This window comes from Varanus komodoensis, unplaced genomic scaffold (genome assembly GCF_004798865.1).
Source record: "Varanus komodoensis strain SLA01 unplaced genomic scaffold, ASM479886v1 scaffold3, whole genome shotgun sequence".
NCBI classification, from domain to species: domain Eukaryota; kingdom Metazoa; phylum Chordata; class Lepidosauria; order Squamata; family Varanidae; genus Varanus; species Varanus komodoensis.
In genome coordinates this window covers 46,426,307-46,448,076 of record NW_025335761.1, presented here as the reverse complement: position 1 = coordinate 46,448,076, position 21,770 = coordinate 46,426,307, and the positions used below count along the sequence as shown (strand labels likewise).

Genomic DNA, 21,770 nt, shown 5'->3' with positions numbered 1-21,770 from the left:
ACCTCCATCATGAAGGAAAATTTTCCCCACCATTATCTGTCACTGCCATATGAAAATTCTGCGAGGGTGCAGCTATATGCAGAGACAATGACTGTGACCAAGCCAACGTAATACATTAGTGAATTTATTGGGAGGAGAAGGATAACCAATGCTATTAAGAGCAGTATTAAAGAGATGTGTTTTAAAGCATTTCATATAAAGCTTAGATTTATTCAGCAGAGTACAGCAATAAATACAGTATATCTCAGTTATGTATACACACACAAAAAAGTTAAGTATTAATTACAAGTTCTGCTGTTCCTAAGATCCAAAGTCCATTGCAAAGCAACAGGTGGGTTCTATGTACATCTCAGTGGATCAGTGCTATTAAAATTTACTTTTAAAAAATATTTCACATCGCTTTCTATGCAGTGTTTCTATAAGTTCTATGTACTATATGCAAATCTACAACCCCAAACCTTTTCCCCAGGGAAATCTGGGAAGTTCACATTCTCCCTAATGGCCTCAGGAATGGGACTTTTAAAAAACCTTACTGTGTACAAGTATTTAAGAAAGGATAACATACAGGATACTATACAAGTGGTCATATACAGAGGATACTGAGTAACTTCAGGACTGCAGGAAAGTATCAGCAATCAAACCAAGTTAAAAGGACTGAACCATTCTTAAACAAGAAAGACAAGTGAACCGGTACAGATTAAATATCTAATTTCTAAGTGCACTTTGTAAGCCAATAGAGTTGGCTTTAGATGCGTTTGATCAAAATGCCAGCTTTACAACCCCCTCCCCCAAATTCAATTGTCTTCTCACCAACCCTGTTTCGAAAGGCTCACCTGTCAATAGAGAGGTGCATGCGAGGAAGGAAGGACACCAAGTGTTGAACCTGGAAGTTTCCTGCTCCTGAAATTTGGCAGGTGCATCCCTTGTGAATGTAAACAGAGAAAACAGCTACAACTTGTGGCCTGCACCAGCTAGGACAGGCCAGGCGTTGTGGACCATTTTTCTGTCTAAACAAACATAGGATCACACATTAAGTGTCCCCTCTTGAAACTGTGAGCCACCTGAACTGGCCACGCTTGCGATTGTTGGTGTCATTTGGAAAAGAAATGTGAGGGCAGGGGGAGAACCCTACAAAAATCCTCATTCCAGGATCACTATGTTATAGTGACGAGATTTATTGCATTACCGAGTTTGAGCTCCGAGATAGCAGCAACAACAAACAGCACTGAGAAGGTTCCTAAAAACCCTGCTTATTTTGTTCTAGTGTAAAATAGCAGCATAGAGGAGCACTCAAGGGTACCTGGGGACAAGCACAAGAGAGGAAAGAGTAGTTTCCTTTAAAAAAAAAACCAGGGGACATTTTGAAACACACATACCTAAACATCTTGCTAGGCATATCAGCAGAGGTCTAAGTTAGCAAACGCCCATTTCAGCCCCATACATTTTATGGGCCATTTAGTCACATGAACAAAAATGTACTTGTGTTTGTACTTTTTTAAAGCTATTTTTAAGCCATTTCACCTATTTGTACACATCTACGAGACAAAGAAAAAATGTAGCTACAGTACTGTTATATACTCTTAAAAGATGGCCTTTAGTATTATAGCTTTAGCCCTATTATTGCTAGACTGAACTGAAGATTTCAGAACACTCCGCCCTATTCATAATGGATAAAACTGAGATGCTGCTTCCGATGACTGGATTTCCACCTGAGCCATCTTAAACTGGGTACACTGCAGCCATTTGCGGAGGACAGAGGAGTTCATGTTCATCTGGACTGATCCTTGCAGCATCCTAAGGCCATGGTGGTTCACATTGTTCTGAATCGCTTGCAGGCGGAGCTGCAGCCCAGCAGATAAATGCTGTTAAAATATGCAGAAGTATCATGATTAGTCTGTCCTTCTTTCCTAATGTTTCAACCATAAACCCTCAAACATCCTAGGAAACAATGATTCAAGGAAAGATAATCCTAAACTATATTGATCTGTGGTCGGTCCCGTCACCATCACCACCGTCATCATTCCATTCCATTCATGTCCCACCTCTTTTTCCTCTTGCAAGGAACCCAGTGTGGCTACAGGGCTGCATTTTATTCTTGCAATAACAACCCTAAGGAAGGTTGGGCTGAGAGTAAGTGACTGGCCCAAAGAGTCAGGGCCATAATGACATGAAGGATTTTTAGGAGCCTGATTGTTTGTTTATTGTCTTGCTTAAATAATGTACATTATTGATTGGGCAGCCAGTTAAAAAGCATTGCAGACTTCTTTGCAAGCCAAACTCCTTATTTGCAGAGGTGGAACAGATAAAAACGCCATCTAATCCATCCCCTGCTTCAAGGTAGGGACATCAACTCACCAACCAGCATTAGATTAACCTGAACAGTACAGATCAAAGCATGCCAGCAGCAGAGAGCAGGTGGGATGCAGGACGTTTTCACAGCCTGGAGCATGCAGTGGCTGGAGGGGTGGATGTGGCCTCGGAAAATGCAGGCTTTTATCCCCGCCCTGGCACAAAGTGAACATGATTCCCCTGGCATGTTGCTCTCTGCCATTGTACTGTACGCCACCAAACTGGTGCAGTAATGAAAACAGGTGGGCATGATGGGGCCCTGAGTATCTTGGATACAAAGCGGGGAAAGAATGACAAATCTAAATAGCTCTTTCCCTTCCTGTCAGTCTAAACCAGCCCTTCCAGCGCTGCACAGGGCAAGCCTGCGCTAAAGTCTGTTTCTGTGGCAGCCTTCCCCAGCCGATACGCCAGTCATGCTTTGGACTGCACAGATACAATTTCCAGGATTTCCGAGTGGAGTTGACGTTTAACACAACTTGATGGTGCCATGCTGGGAAGGCGGTTGTGAAGGCTTGTTAATACTGGCTTGTTAAACCAGTTGATGGCCTCACCAACCCATGATTGCTTAGACCGATGGAACTCCCATGTCCAGCAAACTGGGTGAGAGGAAATTTTTGCTGGCTCTTCTTCCTCCTTGCTTCCTCTTATGCTTCCCAGAATCTGTTTTGCAGGACTGGGGGGACACTCCAGAACAGTGTATGAGTTGATGCATTGTGAAGCTGTGTCTGTTCCCACCATTTCCTCCAGCAGAAAGGCTCTACTGGATCATGGTTCCTCCACCAACAGAAAAGTCCTTCCGTTCACTGAGGTTAACCCCGCATCCAAATCAATGCTTTCAGGGAAATCCAATTGCACATTATGAATGCATGAGCCAGGCATGGACTATCATGGATGCTATGGACACAGGGCCAATGTATTTGATTTCTTCAATAAAACACAACATCCGAAGATCAAGACTGTGTTGAGGAGGAGCTGGAAGGGAGACCCTACCTTTAGGTTGGACTGAATCATTGGCAGCCACATGGGGATGAGCTGATGGAAGAGAGAAACTCTGCATTAGTAAATTAGGTTTCTCCAGAATGAATTACCACTGACATGTTATTGTATTACATTTGGTCAGAAGAGGTATGACTAATGGTCTTAGTCTGAAGAATGAACTGTGAACCATGCTGGGAACATTCATTCATAAATACCACATACGGTTTTGCAGGGAGTATTGATCAAACAGTGTTCTTTTATTCTGCTGCATGCATGGATTTAGAGGCTTGTCAATTTAACAAGAACTAAATGTAAAGTACAAATGATACTTTAAAGTGCCAGTGTTTAAAAATTAGTCTAAAACAAGATATAGACGATTTTTAAAGCAAAATAAAAAAGCCCTGATAACATTTGCAAATAGCTTTCAACTAAAAAACCCCATCACTGAATTTGCCACTGCAATTCTGAATGATGTTTTCCAACACCTGAGCAGACCCAAACTGCGCAATGGGGTTTCCCCATGATCTTCTCCCCAGTCCAGATTAGTAATGTGTGCTAGTGACAGTTCCCTCAGCAGCAAATTGGGGTATCTGCAGAGGGCTGCAAAGGTAATATCTTCTTTCAGTGGCTCTGCTCCGCCAGCAGCAAGCTAGCATTGGATCCAAGCCTAGGAGATCAGCTTTCCATTTCTATTCCACAAAGATATTGCAGCAAGTGCCCATAGAACTGTTATCCCATGAAATCTGCTTCAATCTGTCCCGCACGATGCCTGCTCTGGCCATTTCCTTCATAGCACCAGTGAGATTTGAAGGAAGGGTGGATTTGTGCTGGAATTCAAAAGGTTGATCCTTCTGTGTCCAAGCCATTGATCATGAGCTGCCAGAAGGTGAAATTTAAAGGGGCCAGTATGTAGCAGCTGCTCTAATCATTGTCACTTAGCAATAACATGGAACAAGGATCTGTAACTTGCTGGCACTCACCAATACCCTAAAGAATTCTATACACATTATCTGCACTAGGGTTGTTGAACAACAGACTCGTTAGCCAATTCTGACCCTCCAGGATTTCTAGATGGTCACATTATCAAGCATTGTATTTATTTAATACATTTGAAGCTCTTGTGCATTTCCTAGCAACAATTACTAATTGCTCTCCTGGCTTTTAAACATAACTTTTCCATTAAAAAATACTATATAAAGCTTATAAGGCTCTCACAGTGCTTAGTCACTAGCAGGAAGCGTTTTAAGCCAAAAGAGGCTGGCATTTTAGGTATTTTGGCCCCACCTACTTTACCTTTCGACCCACTCATTGCTGCCCTGAGGCCCCTGAGACCTTCAGCTGAACTTGGCTGGCAGGCTAAAAGAGCATGGACACCCCCTGATCTAAATGTTTGACTTCCCCCTGAATCTTCCATCCATTTAACCTCTAAATAGACAGTCCACAGTTGGTCTCTATATAATTTGGGCCCTTATAACACGTGTGGGAAACTTGTGGCTCTCCAGATGCTGTTGCAGTCTGACTACAAGGCTCAGCCTCCATGAACAATGGTCAGAGATGCTGAAAGCTGGCATCCAAGAACATCAGAGAAGCAACACCCGCATGAAAGACAACCTTTCATTCAGAACCAACATCTTGGGTGCCAAATTTTGCAGTACTATAAACTCATCTGGATGAAAAATTGCCCATTTCCTGAGAACAGAGGTGTATTAGGGGGTCTAAACCAGAAAGGTGGCAGGGAGGTCATTAAGGCTGAACAGGTAGGATACTGAACTTAAACAAGGTCCAAAAGCCAGGCCAATTTTTTGAAACTATGTCAGGATCTTACGTATAGCCTCAGTTTGTTAAAGAATGCACCAAAGATCATTGCTTTATAGCTGTTTTCCCCAATTATATTTTTTAGATAAGGGCTGCTTCTACTGTGAGAAATGACATTGTCTACTTTGCTTAAGAAGTTTTGACCCCTGGTCAACCAGGAAGGGAATTTTGCTTGTGACTCACTTGCAGCATCTCCAGCAGGGAGGGGAACTCTGTAAAATCCATTGCTTGTTAGTTTTGGCTTTTGGCATGCATGTGTCCAAGCAAATAGAGCCCTAGAATAAAGTCTATCATATTGCAGTCCTGCAACTGAGGGACATGTGTAAGCTTATCTTTGCCTGATTGTATATTATCTGCATCCACTTTCCATCACTGTATTAAATAAACTGCATTATCTTTTCACACAAGTGCTTTTTTCTCTCTCTGATCATCCTCAAATCTAAATTGAGGTGGCCTTGGCTGGACTATGTCCCTGGGGTAATACAGAGGGCAAGTTGTTGGTGACCTTTTGATTAGCCCCTTTCAACTAATCCATTAAAGGTGCAATGAGATACATGCTTAGCAAGAGAAAGGACCTAAAGCGCCTAGGTTGCTCGGCGTTGTAAGCCTTTCCTCTGCCTAAGCATGCTTCGGGTTGCACGCTATAGCACCTCCTTTACTAGCCCAGTTCAGTGAAATGACTCAGAGATGGCACACAAAGTCGGTGCACACATTTCTTGACAGCATGGCCTCCTGCAGAGGACAAGTGGCGAAGGGAGCTGGAACTGGCTTAGTATGCTAGGCATTAGCAGCATCACACCAAACATGTTCAAAGGCATAAGTGGCAGTGACTCACACATCACCTAGAAATGCATCAGTGCAGAGTACCTGTAATACCTTGAAGATGCTGATTAATCAAGCCTCCACATTTGTCATTGCATGCATACAGCCAGATTCCCACCTTGGTTTCTGACTTCTGAAACAACTCCTCTGAAGATCCTTCCACTAACTGTGGCTCTCTCTGGCACTGACTAACTCAGTTTTTGCTTATTTGCACTGCGGAAGAAACAGTACAGGACTGGGAGTGCCATAAAACAAAACTGCAAGCCAGGTCCACTTCAGGCCCAGAGACGCTTTTGACAAGTTCTTGATACTTGCCCACATTATTTCAAGAGCTGGACATATTGTTCTAAAATGTTCCTTCAAATGGCATCACAATTTGCAATTTTCCAATTAAGCTACCAAAAGCTACATGCTAAATTTAATCAGCATTGGCAGCATGAGATAAAGCACCAGTCAAAAGGGAGTATTTCAGTGGCTGGACTAGATAACATAAGAGTTGGCTGTGTTCTACTGGTGAGTCCAGTCCAAATCCTGATGAGCAGCAGCTTTATTTAGGGAATCCCAGTGAAGAAATAAACACTTCAGAGAACACGACCACATGGCAGCATGGAAAGTGACATCCTGATTCTGTTTTATAGTGATTGTCTGGGAGTCGGCAAAGAGGCAGAAATCTCAACAGCTGGGATGCTGCCCAGACACATCTGGGAGAGGTGCAGTTATAGCTCGATAGACCAGTGGTGGGGAACTGTTTCAGCAGTGGACTCTGTGGCTTCAATGTCAATCGGGCAATGTGGTCCCTGGGTTTTAGTCTGGACTTTAAGGGTGTTCTGCATGGTGCTGAATGCTCTCCCAAAGGTAACTCCCAAGGCTCACTGGTGGATGAGGCTCAGGCAGACTGGGCATGGCCACACATGATTAGTACAATTACAATTCTACTCAGAAGAAAGCAGAGCAAGGCTTTGGCACGTCTGCGCAGACCTAGGCACTGGTGGGAAATAACAGCAAAGGAAACTTGTGGCTGCATAGGTAACCCACACAGGCTCCCCGACCCTTCTGCAAATCCTTCCTGATAAAACACGAGTGTGCCAGCTGCCAAACTATCCTGGCGCAGGTGGGAGGTAAATGATTCCTACTGGGAGAAGAACAGACAGTAGAGCCACTTGGTATAGGCAAGGCCCCACAAGTGGATGACTGTTCACACAGTGGGATTTCCCCCTTGCTCTCCTCCTCCCTGCCGTCCTCCATATGGCTCTGAAATCTGCTCTGGGGAGACTCTCAACATTACAGAGCAGACCCAGGGAGTAAGTATGGAAGCTGCAGAGGGGAGGACAATTCTGGCTTACCTGCAGTTTCTGTTCTGCTAACCAATTGTCTAACCTTGGATACAATCCATTGCTGAAGAACGAACAGCTGTCCAATTTCTGAGTTTGCTTTCCCATTTGAAGAAGATGTGTGTGTTTGTATGACATGCACACTTTATATACAGGAAGAGTGGGTAGGAGAAAGGATTGTGGAGGTTGGGTCTACCATCAGCAGTGTTGACCATAATAACTTATGGAACCTTCATGTCTAGATGTCAGAGACACATAACAAGATACTTGTATGCGTTGTGCCTTTCCTGTGAAAACCTGGAGGTCGCCAAAACACTGGGAGAGATGGTCAGATAGTCTGATCCAGGAAGGCAGTTTGTATGTTAGCAAATTATGTTTGTGAATATTATCGTTAGCCTGTTTCTGGTAACGAAACACTTGGGACATACAGAAAGACTTTTGAAAGGAATTACAAGAATGTCCTTATGTGGGAATGTTCTTTACTTAGAGAACAGGTGCCACTGAGGTGCTGTGTCTGTGAACAGGGACCTAATAAAAAATCTAGAAAGTAGCTACATCTGTGAAGTGTTCCCATATCATGTTTCCACATGGATCAGTATCTGGAGCAGCATCTTTGCTTTCCCTCCTCCCAGAGTATCAGCATCTTTTGTTCCAAGTGAGTCCTGGTCTTCCACACAGAGAGCCAAACCAATCACATGTTTCCAAACAGAGAGCCACAGACCTTCTCGCATACATATGGCCTCTGGAATCCTCTTATCACCATCCGGCATATTTACACGGGTTGGGAGAGGACTGTATCACCAACCAGGTGCTCCTACAACAGCAAGCTAGCTGAGGATGATGTGTAGCCCAAAACCACTCGAGTGAGTCACACTGGGTCAAATCTGAGACCTATCTCAGATTTTCCTGCAAAGGGGGAAGTCGTCCCTGGGAAGCCTATTCTTGCCATGGGAAAAATAACAAGTGCAATAGAGAAGATATGCAAAAGCTGTTTAGGCCGTCCTATAATCCCAAGATTTTCATGCCCCCTTGGCTGAACTTTCTGCCTATATTCCAAGAGTACTTTCCCATGTAATGCTAAAAAGATGTTCATTAGTTGGCTACAGATGCTTTGCATTGCATAATACAGACACCTTTTCACGGAAATGGCTAGAATAAACTGCACAAAAATATTGCACAGAATTTCCTCTTGTCCTTTTGCTCCTAGTTTACTAGCAACTACATCCTTTTTGGATGGGGATATAGCCAAGTTATATAAAAGCTGCACTGAAGGCTACCTTACCAGCTGCATCCAATTATAAGAGTGGTCTTTTCTCTTAGTATTCAAAGGTTATGGGTGAAGATGTTTTTCCCCAATATGCAGGACAGGAAAAATCCCAGTCCTCTTGACTTTTTCATTCAACCTTTTACAATGCACCAAATGCTACACCAAAGAATTCCCCATTCCTCAGGAGCTGTTGGTCAGAAAGAAAAAAAGGGGGAGGGGTGTAGGGGAGTGGACCTGGAAGACCAGAGGGCCCACATGAAACATCAGGCACACTTCCCTGGATTTCAGCCACCATAAGAAACATCTACAGGTTCTCAGTAGGGAACCAACCTACCTTGACAAAAATAGTTGAATTACATTCCTGCAAAGCTTCCATTAAGCTGATCACATGCAAACACACCATTTCAACCATCTGGGGAATAATATGGAAAAATAAAATAAACATACAGTATAACATGGTCATGAATACAAAACTGGTCAATGATAGTATCACCCTCATATGGAAGTTAAATGAGAGCAATATATAACCAGTGATGTTTCAGATTAAATGACCAACACATAAATAGAAGACCAAGTTTACCTTTGGTTAGAATGGTGTCTGTTTGTACAATATTTTTGCTAGTGATGCCACTGAATTTCATAATTATTTCATTTGTTGGGCAAAATTCATATATCGATAATGTTCATTCTTATAGCAAGCTTTGTGACAACAAATTATTCATTCCAGATAGATTGCGAGCTTCAGAACATGGACAGAGTGCATCTAAACTATAGCATTTTGTGCATGCATTCAGGAGGAAATGTGGTGAACCCGCCTTCACCTTTTATGGAAAGGTCAGCATTTGAATTCTTTTGACAAACCACTCACATTCAAAGAAACTACTACCCAGGTTGCATACACTGCCACATATCAATCCTTATATCTCTTCTTCATGAGAACCCTCATCCAAGATCACACAAATTCATTACTTTCTGAGGAAATAAGTCATTTAGGATAAGTTCACCCATCACTAATTTTAACTAGCTTTAGTTCCCACAGCAAATGCAACCAAAAGTCACCTAGCCCTTATAAGTCCTTCTCACTGGACAGCTGCCATTCACTGCAGAGGCAGGAGTTTTATTTATTCATCTATTTTCTACTGGATTTTGTCTGAAGATCTTGCTATCCTAGATCCTATTTCCATTGAGTAGATTCCCTACCCAATGGAAGCAAATTATCATTCTGAATCAGCAGTGAGCTACACATATGTAACTCTCCAGATAGTCCCTCAAACAAAAACATGGCAAAGAAAAGTGTTCTCCATCCTTTGGGTCATTTTATTTATTTAGAAAATTTGTAGGCTGTCCATTACTGTCGTCTCTGTAATAAAGCCCATTTTACATTGTTTGTGATGTACATATCATATACATTTTTGCAAGCCTTGGGTGTTTCCACCCATGATACCAGTCTTAAATTGGTGGTTGCTCTCTGATTAGCCATTGCCTCTCTCCGGGTCTCCAAACTGGAGTCTTTCCCAGTCCTGTCTGTAGAAGCTCAGGTTTGGACAAGGGGCCTTCTGCCTACAGGGCGCGTGTTCTGCCAGGGAACCCAGTCTTCCCTCTGGGATAAGACATAATCCCCCAGAGCTCTATTTTTAAAGGGTACACGATCTGTTGCTTTGGATGAACTTAAGCTTGTACTAGCTCAGATCACTGCATCTGACTCACCACCTTGTTATGTGCCATCAGCTGCAGGATACTCGGTGTCACTCGGCTCCAAAACTCCAAAGCTGTAAGGATGGCTGTAAAGCTAAATTCATTCTGGTTCTGGACTGTGGGAGCAACCGCTGCTTGTTCACAGTATACAGTCCACAACTGAGCAAATATAAAGGCATGAAAGAGGGAACACATGTGCAGTACGGATGTCTGCAGGGACAGAAATATGGAAAATGAAAAGTCATGTTTTTCTTATGCAATCTATTACAGGATGTGCATAACAGAATATTAGAGAACTAGAGTATTGTAATTCCCTGTTCCAACAGCACATACACATACATTAAAGGAACCCTAATCAAAGATGGCTCCATCAAGAATTCCCTCAGTACAGGGCTCAGCTCAACTTGACGTACCTGGAGCTGGGGATGAGAGGTCACATGTTGGAGACTAGTAGCTCTTCATGGGATGGTACCTCACCCTCTGTGGGCAATGGGCATTCCCTGGGGCCACCTACAGGAACTCCCAACTGGCCCATGAAGAGTTGCCGGTCTCCAACTCATAACCCCAGGCATGGCAAAACGTGCCAAATCCTGTACCACATGGACAATCAATATGCCCAAGCTGTACTGGGCTCTGCCTGCAAGTATTTCAGACTCCAAGATCCGGAGCTGCTCCAAAATGTGTCCCAGTTTGAGGCAAGAAGTCTACCTCTGCTTCCCTACCAATCAGCACCCCCCCGCCCCGCCACCTTAGGGACCATGTGCCTGCAATGTGCTCCAGGACAAGCAGCCAAGCATATTTTCCTTCTGCTGTAAGAAAGAAACCAGGCTGGCAATTGTGGGACCTGAACTTAGGGATTCTCTGCAGAAGATTTAACTGGGTGTCATGTCTCTCCTACCCAGGAGGACAGTAGCCAGCCTGTCATTGTTCAGCACGGTGTATGGTCCTCAAACCCCAAAAGCTTCTGAGTTGCAAACTCCTTCAAGTTTTTCTTCAACCTGTGCAGCTTCCCCTTGCACTGTCCAGGAATTCAAGAGTAATCCTACAGCAGCAGCTGCTTTCCTGGGCCTTTGGGTTCATGTAGAGATCTATGAATATGCCTAGCTCAGCCTCACTCCAGAACTGCCCCCAGACTCTCACAAGCAACTTCTCTCCTTCTGACTCTGCTGGGGCCCCAGATGCATCTTAGGGGATTGCACAATGTGAAGTGTCAAATAGCTGCATAAGGTATGATTTTTTTTATTAAAGATGGGAGTATTCCCTTGGCAAATCCTTTGGAAGACATCACTGTAGGTGGGATAAGGAAGGGTGGTGTAGAGAAGGGCCCAGCTCTTGTGCATTACAGCCTGCTTGGATAGATTCATCCAGTTCTGAGGAGGAGAGGCAGAGGTGGGCAGATGACTTGACAGTTTTAAGGTTACCTAGTGCAGGTTCCAGGCAGAGCATGAGAACCAGCCTGCTTGGGAAAAGGAGGAGGGAGACATTTCAGCAATGGGTGGGGAGGAAACTGAGGGCAAGTGTGGAAGGAGGCAACAGAGAATCGGGCGGACCCGTAACAAACCGTCCGGTATTCCCACCATCTAGCCTCAAGCCGCAGGAGCCCCTCTGAGGGTGGAGCCAGGCTTTGTCTGAAAAGGAGAGGGGGTATGTTTGGATTCAACTCTTCAGGTGGGCAGATGCTTCTCCCACATCTCAGAGGCAACACTGCTTTGATTTATGCTGTTTTGTAACCTCTTCTGCCCTGATAAAAGAACTGTGCTTCTAAAGTCCTGTCTACGTCTCCAGGAGAGGAAAAGAGGGAAGGAGAAGCCTGCTCACAACAGGTCATGCGGAAGACACAGCTGAGGGTGGCAGACAAACGAGCTCCTTCCATGTGTCCATGCCACTGACACGTACTCAGTTGGCAAGGACAAGAAAAAATGCTTCACTAGCAAGTGAAGTGGCAAAATTGGCAGGGAAGGAGATGGCCAAGGAGGGAGGGAGGGCATCCACCCACCCATCCATCCATATTAGTTTTCTATGCCATCCCATTACTAAAAGTCTCTGGACGGCTTGCAGAGGGTACAGGCTGTTGCGGCACCATCTGCTCCCAGGCAGTCTTCATGAAGCAAGATCTCTCCCGAGGAGGGAAGCAGCAGCATTTCTGGCAGTCTTCAACAAGCTGTGATGAAATTGGTCTCCTGGGTTCTGATGCCACAATAGCCCGTAAGACAAGCCTTGCATTATTGAGGTGCATTGTTCACAAAAATCGTATGACCCTGTGCCAGGTGCATCAAGTTCAGGTGACACAACAGCTCATTGTGACTCCCGGCCCACAATCAGTTGCTGCATCACGCGAACCCGGCTAGCTGCTGTGGCGATACGGTCACCCCCGCCTTGCAGAGTTCACTGTACCTTGGACTGCTCTGGAAACCCAATCAGGATCACAATTAGATGATCAGCTACATGTGAGCCGGCATCCAGCGGGATAGGCATACACACTGAAGGGGAATTCGGACAGACGACATTATGTGTCAGTGACCCCAACAAGAGCCAGGAGAGCAACCGGATATGAGAAACACACTCGATGAATTCTTTAGGCCTGTTGAAAAAGAACATGTTGCCTTTCAGTGGCTTATTCTCTCAAAGTCTCACCCCCAAAGCTTCAGCTTCAGGTGGATGCATGATGTGGGCATAGCAAAGCACACAGAAGACTGAACTTTCTAGCTGGTTTATTTCTTTCGACATCCATTGAGTAAATACACACTTGCCAATCATCCACTGCAGATTCAGGTGTCTTTCCTCCCCTTTCTTGAAGAGATGTGTTACTGCCTTAGAAATCAAGCACAGCATTTCCTCATGAGGAAAAGCCGACCCCTGCCACATCTAGTGGGTATTTTAGAGAGCTGCCTCACACATGCTTGTTCTCCGACTCATATCTTATGCACTCTGGATTTAATTGGCAGTATCCCTGCACCTTGGCTCAGCAATCCAGGTTTGTCCTGGAAGAAACTGCCTGAAAAGCCGCCCAGACCATGGCTGAGGCCCTGAAATTGCAGCAGCAGCACAGAAGCCACAGGGTGACTTTAAGGAGAAGTGTGGTGCCGCTAGTGATGTTGCACTAGCGTAAACAACATTAGCACAATGCCATTCGTGACTGCTGGAGCAAAGAGCGGCTGCTCGCTGCTCTAACCATCGCTTTCCCCCTTTGTGCTATCAAATGGCAACTGCGTTGTGCTCCTGTGGGTTTATGCTAGTGCAAAGTCACGGGGACTTGCTTAGCATGGGAACCTCCCATGGAAGAAATGTGCGTCTTCAGCTGCTCCCTGTGATTGCAAAAAAACACAAATATCTCCTTCATTGCTGCACCACCACTTGGATGGCCAGTCCCCAAGGGGCCTTGAACTGACCGGTCACATGCCTGGAGATCCAAACCTGAGACTTCCCCTTCCCACACAGGCTGCCAAAGCCAAGCACTCCCTGAGGATCCTTGATGACCGTCCTGCCTTTTATGCATTTTATGTGATGCAGCTCTAGATAGCCAGCTGCATGTAAAAAGAAGCAAGGTGCAAGGAATCTCTCTGAGCCTTCCGTTCTGTTGCCAGCACCAAGCCGTTCCTCTTGGTTTTTTGTTTTTAATCTCAGGGGTGGGGAAACTTGAAAATAGTCCATGTCCATAGCATTTTTCTAACTTCTGGCAACCAATAAAGAAGCAAAGCCTTTTAGCTTCCTCTCCCTCTGAAATCAGGTCATTATAGCCATCTTCTTCCCTCTTTCCATTTTCACCCCTACAGCCTCCCCTTTCCACTGGCACCCAAGCTTCCTTGGTTGCATAGCTTTCCAATGGCCATGCCATTGGCACAGCATCTCCTCTTTATCTGGCACGCCCTATTTTTTCAGCCTCCATCTTTATCTCTTAGGCCTTTTCGAGCTGGAATTCTGTTCTGTTCAGTCAAAAAGTTGTGCCCAACTCTTTGTGACCCCATGAACAACATTCCTCCAGGCTCTCCTGTCCTCCACCATCCCCTGGAGTCCACCCAAGCCCACACCCACCTCTCCAGTGACCCCATCCAGCCACCTCAACCTCTGCCATCCCCTTCTCCTTTTGCCTTCAATTGAGCCGGAACACTGGCTGCTATACCAGTGCTCCAGGCGTTGGATATATAAACCAGGCAATTTTTCTCTTCTGCAATTGGTGTGCATGTGTGCCTGTTGCAGCACAAGTATGTATGTGTGTATACAGAGAGAAAGAGAATGTTTTTAGACCTTCAAATAGCATTTGAGCGAATGTCCCCATTTTAGAAGTTGTGTAATAATGGGATGGTGCATAAATCTACCGCTGTTCTGTTCCACTATTGACCAATTGCACCTTACCCCTGTTGCATTGCAGATGGAGGGTGGTACAGCCAAGGCAGGTAGCGAATCACAGCTTTGTTATCCCTGTGGTTGCCACGTGAGATTTCCATTGCAGCGATCTGAGCTAAGCCAACCTTGAGATGTCCGCCAAAGGTGTCCTCGTGCAGTGGCTGGGAACATGTTTTCATATGACTCTGTGAGGCAAGGACATCCAGCACATTAAAAGAATTAAAAGGAAAATGCTTAGATATGAAATGTATTTTAAAGGACAAGGGTGTTATTTAATTCAGCAAAAAACATTGCATTCACTTGCACTAAAGAATGAAGATTTCCATTACAAAAGTTGCATTAAAAAACCCCACATCAGCAGAGGCACTTTAGCCCATCAGAGAGATGAAAACCACCAAAATTAATACAAGTCACTCATTTAAAGTGGCCAAATGATGCACTAGAAAGCATAGGGGTATTCCAAAGACTTAGCCTACTGTCAAAAATGCATTAAATTTGGTGCCAGGTAAGTCTTCCTGGGGAGCACCTTTCACATGCGGAGTGAGACAAGAGATCAAGCCTACTCTGCAGTCACCACTGCCCTTCCTTCAGAAGGTGAAGGGACTTGGAGAGCCTCTGTTACAACAAGTAGGTGCATTTACATGGGAGTAGCGACCCAGAGCCAATTAGGGTACCTGAATGTAGAAATGAGCAGGAATAGTCCACTAGAAGTAAACGATTCTGCGGCAGTATCTAATTTGACATGACCACTAACGTAAATTGCACTGCATTATCACGCACAACTTCAATAGCATTTATTGGCATGGTGGGTATTTCAGAGAAACCCTTTCAGCCAGCGAACACTTCTTGTCATCAGATGAGAGTCTGCTGATGCCAGCACTACATAATTTATGTTAGTATCTGCGTCCGGTAGTTAAACATCCTGTATTCTTATTATTTTCAAGGCTAGCAAGGCTGAAGAATTCTAGACATAACTAGAGCTTTTAGGTAATGCTGAGCAGAAGAGTGGCATTCACTGAGCAGAAACAACCTCAAATGTTGCTCTAAGAAACAGCCTCACAAAAGGAGGGGGTGGCTGGTAGTGTAGGTGGAAGTCACACCAACAAACACCACACGCAAACTTACAGAGTCAAGGCAAGCACCAGGCGACTGGGGCTCCTCCCACTTTGGCTCTTCCTTCCTACTTTAGGGACGTGGCCCCTGCAAGGGTCCCCACAAGGGAATGTGGGCCTGGGCAGAAGAAACTTCCCACCCTTTTTCATCATGTTCAACAGTACCATACTTGCCCAGGTCATCGGGAGGACATGGGCCTAATGCACGTTTCAGAACATGCGGAGCATAGCCAAGGAACTGAGAACTGTTTTGCTCAAGGGAATTCTCAAAACGACTCCAAGATATCCTATTCAAAAGAGGGTGGGGAATTCAAAATTCCACTAGGCTGACATAAGCTCTTTGCATGAATTTCAGTTGCTCTTTGGAACCTGGCAACTATTTTCTACTCTGTGATTCCCATAAAATATTATTCTTTCTATAGTCTTCATTACAGGGCATTACTCTGTATAGCCTTTCCATGTAATATGAACATAGGCTTGAAAAACCATCTCTTTCCTAGAGGTTCTCCCCACTCTATGGGCAGCCACAATGCAGGACTGCAATGGTGCAATACAACCATTTCAGCTGATGTCTCTGAATGCCATACTCACCTTCAGTTTGGTCAAAGTATGCATATCCGCAATGAAATCCAGAACTTCCCCAATATACTGCCTCATGCATTCCATCGCTGCAGTTCCGCACTGAAACATGGAAGGATAATGGGTCAGATTTAAGGATTCCCAGGCACAATAATAAAAGGAAAATTCCCTCTTCTCCCTGCCCCAAACTCAAGCTGAATCCTCCAGCAGATCTTATACCAGTTCTGGAAGATGACCAGTCCCAATGAGAAGATGTTTACTGCCTGAACTAGGAGAAGACTTATCATAGCATATAAGACTGAATTTGAGGTGCGCGGAGCCAGTATCTCGACAGGCATGTCTACAACTACAGGCCTAAGCTGGTTTCACAGCCATGCCCTCCTCTATATCAGGGAATATAGTAGGTTAGTAGCTTCACAACCTACAACTCTCAAGACTCTTTGGCTGGAATCAGGGCAGTTCAACAGGCATAAAACCAACATCCTCTGTGGTGTCAGTAGTACTTCTGAAAAGAAAGCACACAAAGACAGTATTCAGCGCAGAGGTGTGGAACTCCGGCTAGGAGGCCAAATGCAACCTGGCTTTCCGAGGCTTCCCAGATGGCCGCACCCCCTTCCTTAGCCTCACCCCTTTATTATTTATTTATTTTTTAAAAGTGTTTATATGCCATCCCCACTGCTACACAGCCTCGGGACGGCTCACACCATGAGCCGTCCCATGACCACTAATCATGTTCCAGCTTTTGTGTGATGTTTTTCTCATTCTAAAAGAATGCTATGCCTCTCTCAAGACATAATTATGTGCAGTGCGGTTTTTTGAAGCTGAGACAAACTGGTGCTTTGGCCCAGTTTTCCCTGCAGTCCTAAAATGTGGGTCCTAATTGCTACTCCAAAATGCAATTCAATCCTCAGGCAGAAAAGGTTCAATGCCTCTGGTTACAACTGTGTTGCAAAAATTTGTTGCTAAACTCTTTGACCTGGAAGAGCTGTGCTGCATTATACTGCACCTATCTAAAGACTAGACCATTAGGCAGTGGAGACAAATGGCAGGAATGTGTACCTAAGCCTCTTTTTTCCAACCATGGCAGCACCTTACATGGGAAAGATCTATGTTCAAAACCCTCTTCAGGCGTACAACGTCAGAGGCACTGCACATCTGGTGATCTGGTGTTTCACAGGCATTTGATGTGACAAACACTTTAAAATGGAGCTATATATTCCCAAACTATTTGGGGCCTGCACTAGAAAACCAGGACTGGGAAACCATTTCTCTTTGCATGCTTTTATTTTGCTTTTTAATTATTACATTTAGGGGTTCCTTTTCTTCCTTTTCTTTCTTTTCTTCTCTTGCAAGGAATCCAAGGCGACCTAAATTATCCTGTTTCTGGGTAGTTCCGATCTGTGCCTGGCCCAAAGTCGCCCAGTGGGCTTCATGGCCAAGTGAGGACTGGAGTTCAGACCTGAGCTCCAATCCAGTGGTCTAACCATTACACACACTGGCTGCATGGAAACACAGACCTTCCCATCGTACTTTACATGCTTCCCACCAGTGACACATCGTAGTGTACCTGGGCTGCATGCAAGAAATGGGGATTTTAAAAATATCATTAAATGACCTTAAACAAGACAATACTTCCAGGCTTCCATTCCCTATTTTTAGAAAGTGGATAGAGAACAGATCCATGAGGTAATGACTGTAAACCATTTAGGATAGTATAAGCAATTGATTAATCTCAGTCCAAACTATGGTACGTCAGAGGCAATTTACAGCTCCATTCTAGTGCTGTAGCTTCACTGACTGCAGTAGGGCTAATAGTGCTGTTAAGTGGATCTAAATTTTCTTCCATGCATCTAGCATCAGCCACAACCGACTGCTAGAGAGTGTATTTGTGGTTGGGGATCAGAATGCGTCTGGTCAGTTTTGTAACAAAATACTCAGCCTTGACTCCCCTCCCAACCCAAGATAATCAGCTTATAAGAAGAACAAATTACAGCTGTTTGACAAGGGATCAGTCGAATCCATAAACTGAGATAGCCTCGATGGAGCTTAAGTTCCTGAAATTTGGAGGGGGAGAGTAAGAGGAGAAAAGCTGCTCAAATTTGGTATTTTGGTTGCTGACCCAAGTGCTTCTCGTTTCACTATGTTAATATCAAATCTGTATGGAGGTGAACTACTCCACCTTCTGTTCTCTCTACTGTTATGCCTGTCAGTCTACTTGACAGGACAACAAACAGTAAAAATAAGGTCACAGCAAACCCTGTCAGAAGGTCCTCCAACTTGCAATGAGTTTGGATGAAGGATTCCATGCACAGCTTCTTTCCAGCTGAGTGATGGAATAATAAAATGTGTTAGATATTGGCCTCTGGAAAGCTAGTGAAGTTTTCAGGTTCTTGCCTCCTTTTTATTTAGTTGTTCCCCTTTGCACAGAAAATGTGGATTGTAAAGAAAATAATTCACACTCCTGTCATCTTAACTCAAAGAACCAATAAATCGCCTACCTGGGCAGTTATGCTGCTCATCTCGTATTGTTTGGAAAGTTTGGAGGTCCCCCTCTCTGTCACCAAAGTGAGAAAGTGGGTGCATTTGAGGTCTCCATTTAGACTAAGATTCTTCCATGATTAGCATAGACTTATGATGGACCTCATTCTGTCCCTAAAATAAATTTCACGGCATAGAAACTAGCAGATTTATTGTGGAAAAAGCTTCCTATGTCATCAGATGGAAGGCAGCCTGCAGACGATGACCCTAATCCTTAATGCTACCTACTTAGCCACCTTTGTCACATTCATGACATGCTGGCTGACATCAGGAGCCAAGTATTTGTTAAATGAACTTGATCCCCCCATTGCCACATGCTTTTTCCAGGCAGGAATTAGGTGTTACATGAAAACATCAGAGGAGGTGTTCTGGCTGAAGCCAAAGGTCCATCAAGTTCAGCGGCCAGTTCCTACAGTGCTCATGGGAAACCTACAACAGGACAAGAGAGCAACAGCACTCTCCTGCCCAGGTTCCCCAGCAACTGGTATATATAGGGATACTGCCATCAGGACTAGTAGTCAATGATAGCCTTGACCTCCGCATTTATTTGCCCAATCCCCTTCTAAACCCAACCATATTGGTGGCCATCCCTACACCTTGTGGGAATTCATTCCATCATTCATGCACTGTGTGAAGAGGTCCTTCTATTGGCCACTTTGGATGACAAGGCAGTCATCTTTTTCCACTCATGAAACAGAGTATTCACTGATTCTTTTGCCATCATCTTTTTCCTCCTCCTCTTCCTCCTCTTATAAACTACATATCCATTATTTTGGGGGGCAATGGGAGGGGGTCAAAGCACCCCCTCTCTGTCCCCAAAAACACCTTAATCTTTACAGGATGGTGCTTCAGTGGCCAAACTTTATATTGGGTACCACAGTCTTGCCTAAGGAAATGTTCACCCCTTCTAACGGGGAAATGAAAAGCTGCAAGCTAGCTTTCTCCAACACGGTGCCCTTCAAATATATTGAACCACAACTACTATCATCCCCAGCCAGAACAGCCAATCTGGTTTAGGACAGTAGCACTAGTACATCACCACAGAAGGAGGAAGGCCGTGCACTATATAATTCCAGGGGGAGTAGCAGGCATTGCCACAACTGAACTGAACTGAAAGGTAAGCAGAGAGAACATTGGAAAGCAAAACGCAGAGGATCTTGTTTTAGTACTTACCCCAGGAATCGAAGCTATCATCTGCTTGTGCAAGATCATTGACTCTGCAAGCTTTGTTCCAGCATCTGCACAAACAAACTAATGAGAAATAAAAGATTAACCAATTTTGTGGAGTGGGGTGTGGTGGAAGAGGTGAGTGGGTGTGCAATAATGCATCATGCTTTCATTAGACTAAGTAATGTCTCGCTAACATCCAGGCAAACTTTGCTGGATGGAATATCATATACTGTGAACAAGCAGCACAACCCACCTGAATTCAATGGGCTCTACTAAAAGAATGGCAAGGAATGGATTAAGGTTCAACAGGCCGTGTGATTAACCTTCTCAGTGTTCAAAAGCCAGGGTAGTCTCTCGAAGCCATGGCAAGGCATTTGGATGTCAGCTGGTTAGAAAGATCACGATTGCCTTGGGGCTGCCTTCCCATTCCTTCTATAGATAAGGCACCTTTGCGGGGAACAAGACTGCTTGCCTTCCTAAAGCAGCTTGGTCCCTCCCCTCTCTACCAAGAAGGTGGGTTAGATCCTGTGTGTACTGGCAGTTTCTGAAACAGGGGAGAGAAGGGCTTCATGCCATCCCTGGTGTTGTCTTTTGTTCTCAGTGTGGAGAGAGGAACTGATGTATTGCTTGCCCAAGCAACTTTGGGCCTATTCAGGGATATTTAGGGAACCAAGAGGCCAAAGAGAAGGGAAGTGCAACCCTACTTTTCCTTGTCTATAGCCCACATCCATATTTCATCACTCTGTGCAATAAACCGTGTATCATCCTTGACACAGGTGCTTTCATTTCATCCTAAGTATCCTTGAAGCGAGCATGAGGCGCCTTGACTGGACCAGACCCCTGGGGTTAAAGCATCACCATTATCCACAAATCAATTAATCAAAATCTACTCCTTTTAGAAAAAGCACTTTATGATAAAGAAATTAAGATGTGGATTCTTTCTGCCTCTGTCCTCAGCTCCCTGCGACAGCAAGCATAAAGTCAAAAAGGATTTTTCTATCAAAGATCATTACACAGCATGCAGCCCTGGCGGTGTTATGTCAATTAGAGTTCCAATGAACTCAGCACAGGCTTTCACTCCACAGCAAAACATTTACCCTCACTGGGAACTCATTCTTGTTTTTCTTACTGAGTGTGAGTCCTTCTGGCTGCTCTATACACCCACTTTAGGAACCCCTCCCCCCAAACTCTGAACATCCCCAAAGCACCATTAAATCCATTATTACAAAAGGGAAAGAATATGGCTCAGCCATGACTCTCTGTAGGGAAGGTTGTCCATCAGAACTCAGTGGCCAGGCATGGAGGGCATTAAGCAGAGAAGTTAACCAAGAGGCCAACAGTAGTTGTAGTTTAGAAAGGATACAATGGGAGCGGCAATATGGTGTACGTGTGTGGTGGTGGGGAGTGTCTAGGCAAGCGAATGGTGGCCCTGTCCACTGGTGGCCTTTTCTACACACTCACCTGGAGCCAATGCAGCCTGTGGGTTGAAAAAGGATCTCCACCACTTTAATAGGTGGTGAAAATATGGCATTGTGTTGTATATGATTGAAAACCATCTCCTGCTTAGGGGTCTTTCTCACACTGAATGTGCATATGCAGTGAAGGAGGCACCTGGTATTCAAGGGGAAGATAGATATTAGATGCACCACTCAGCAAATTAACAAACTGGCTTCCTCCATCAGCACCTGTCCCCTACTAAGCAGAGGGGAAAGATGGCACTGGGCTCACTCCGGGCAGTCTCTCCCTTTCCCATGATCAACATGCTGGTAA

The 21,770-nt window shown here is 44.7% G+C and overlaps 1 protein-coding gene across 3 annotated transcripts in view; it reads right to left on the bottom strand.

The window, feature by feature from the left end:
- Positions 1–1,428: 1,428 nt before the first annotated feature.
- UNC79 (unc-79 homolog, NALCN channel complex subunit) overlaps positions 1,429–21,770 on the bottom strand; it is a 157,606-nt gene continuing 137,264 nt past the window's right edge. For all 3 annotated transcript variants that reach the window (XM_044436415.1, XM_044436416.1, XM_044436417.1), the window contains 8 exons: positions 20,004–20,081; positions 16,305–16,394; positions 14,611–14,786; positions 12,652–12,838; positions 10,270–10,467; positions 8,897–8,974; positions 3,340–3,381; positions 1,429–1,862 (listed from right to left, as the gene is read on the bottom strand). In XM_044436415.1, coding sequence (XP_044292350.1) covers positions 1,662–1,862; positions 3,340–3,381; positions 8,897–8,974; positions 10,270–10,467; positions 12,652–12,838; positions 14,611–14,786; positions 16,305–16,394; positions 20,004–20,081 — 1,050 coding nt within the window. In that variant the 3' untranslated portion in view covers positions 1,429–1,661. The remainder of the gene's footprint in view (positions 1,863–3,339; positions 3,382–8,896; positions 8,975–10,269; positions 10,468–12,651; positions 12,839–14,610; positions 14,787–16,304; positions 16,395–20,003; positions 20,082–21,770) is intronic.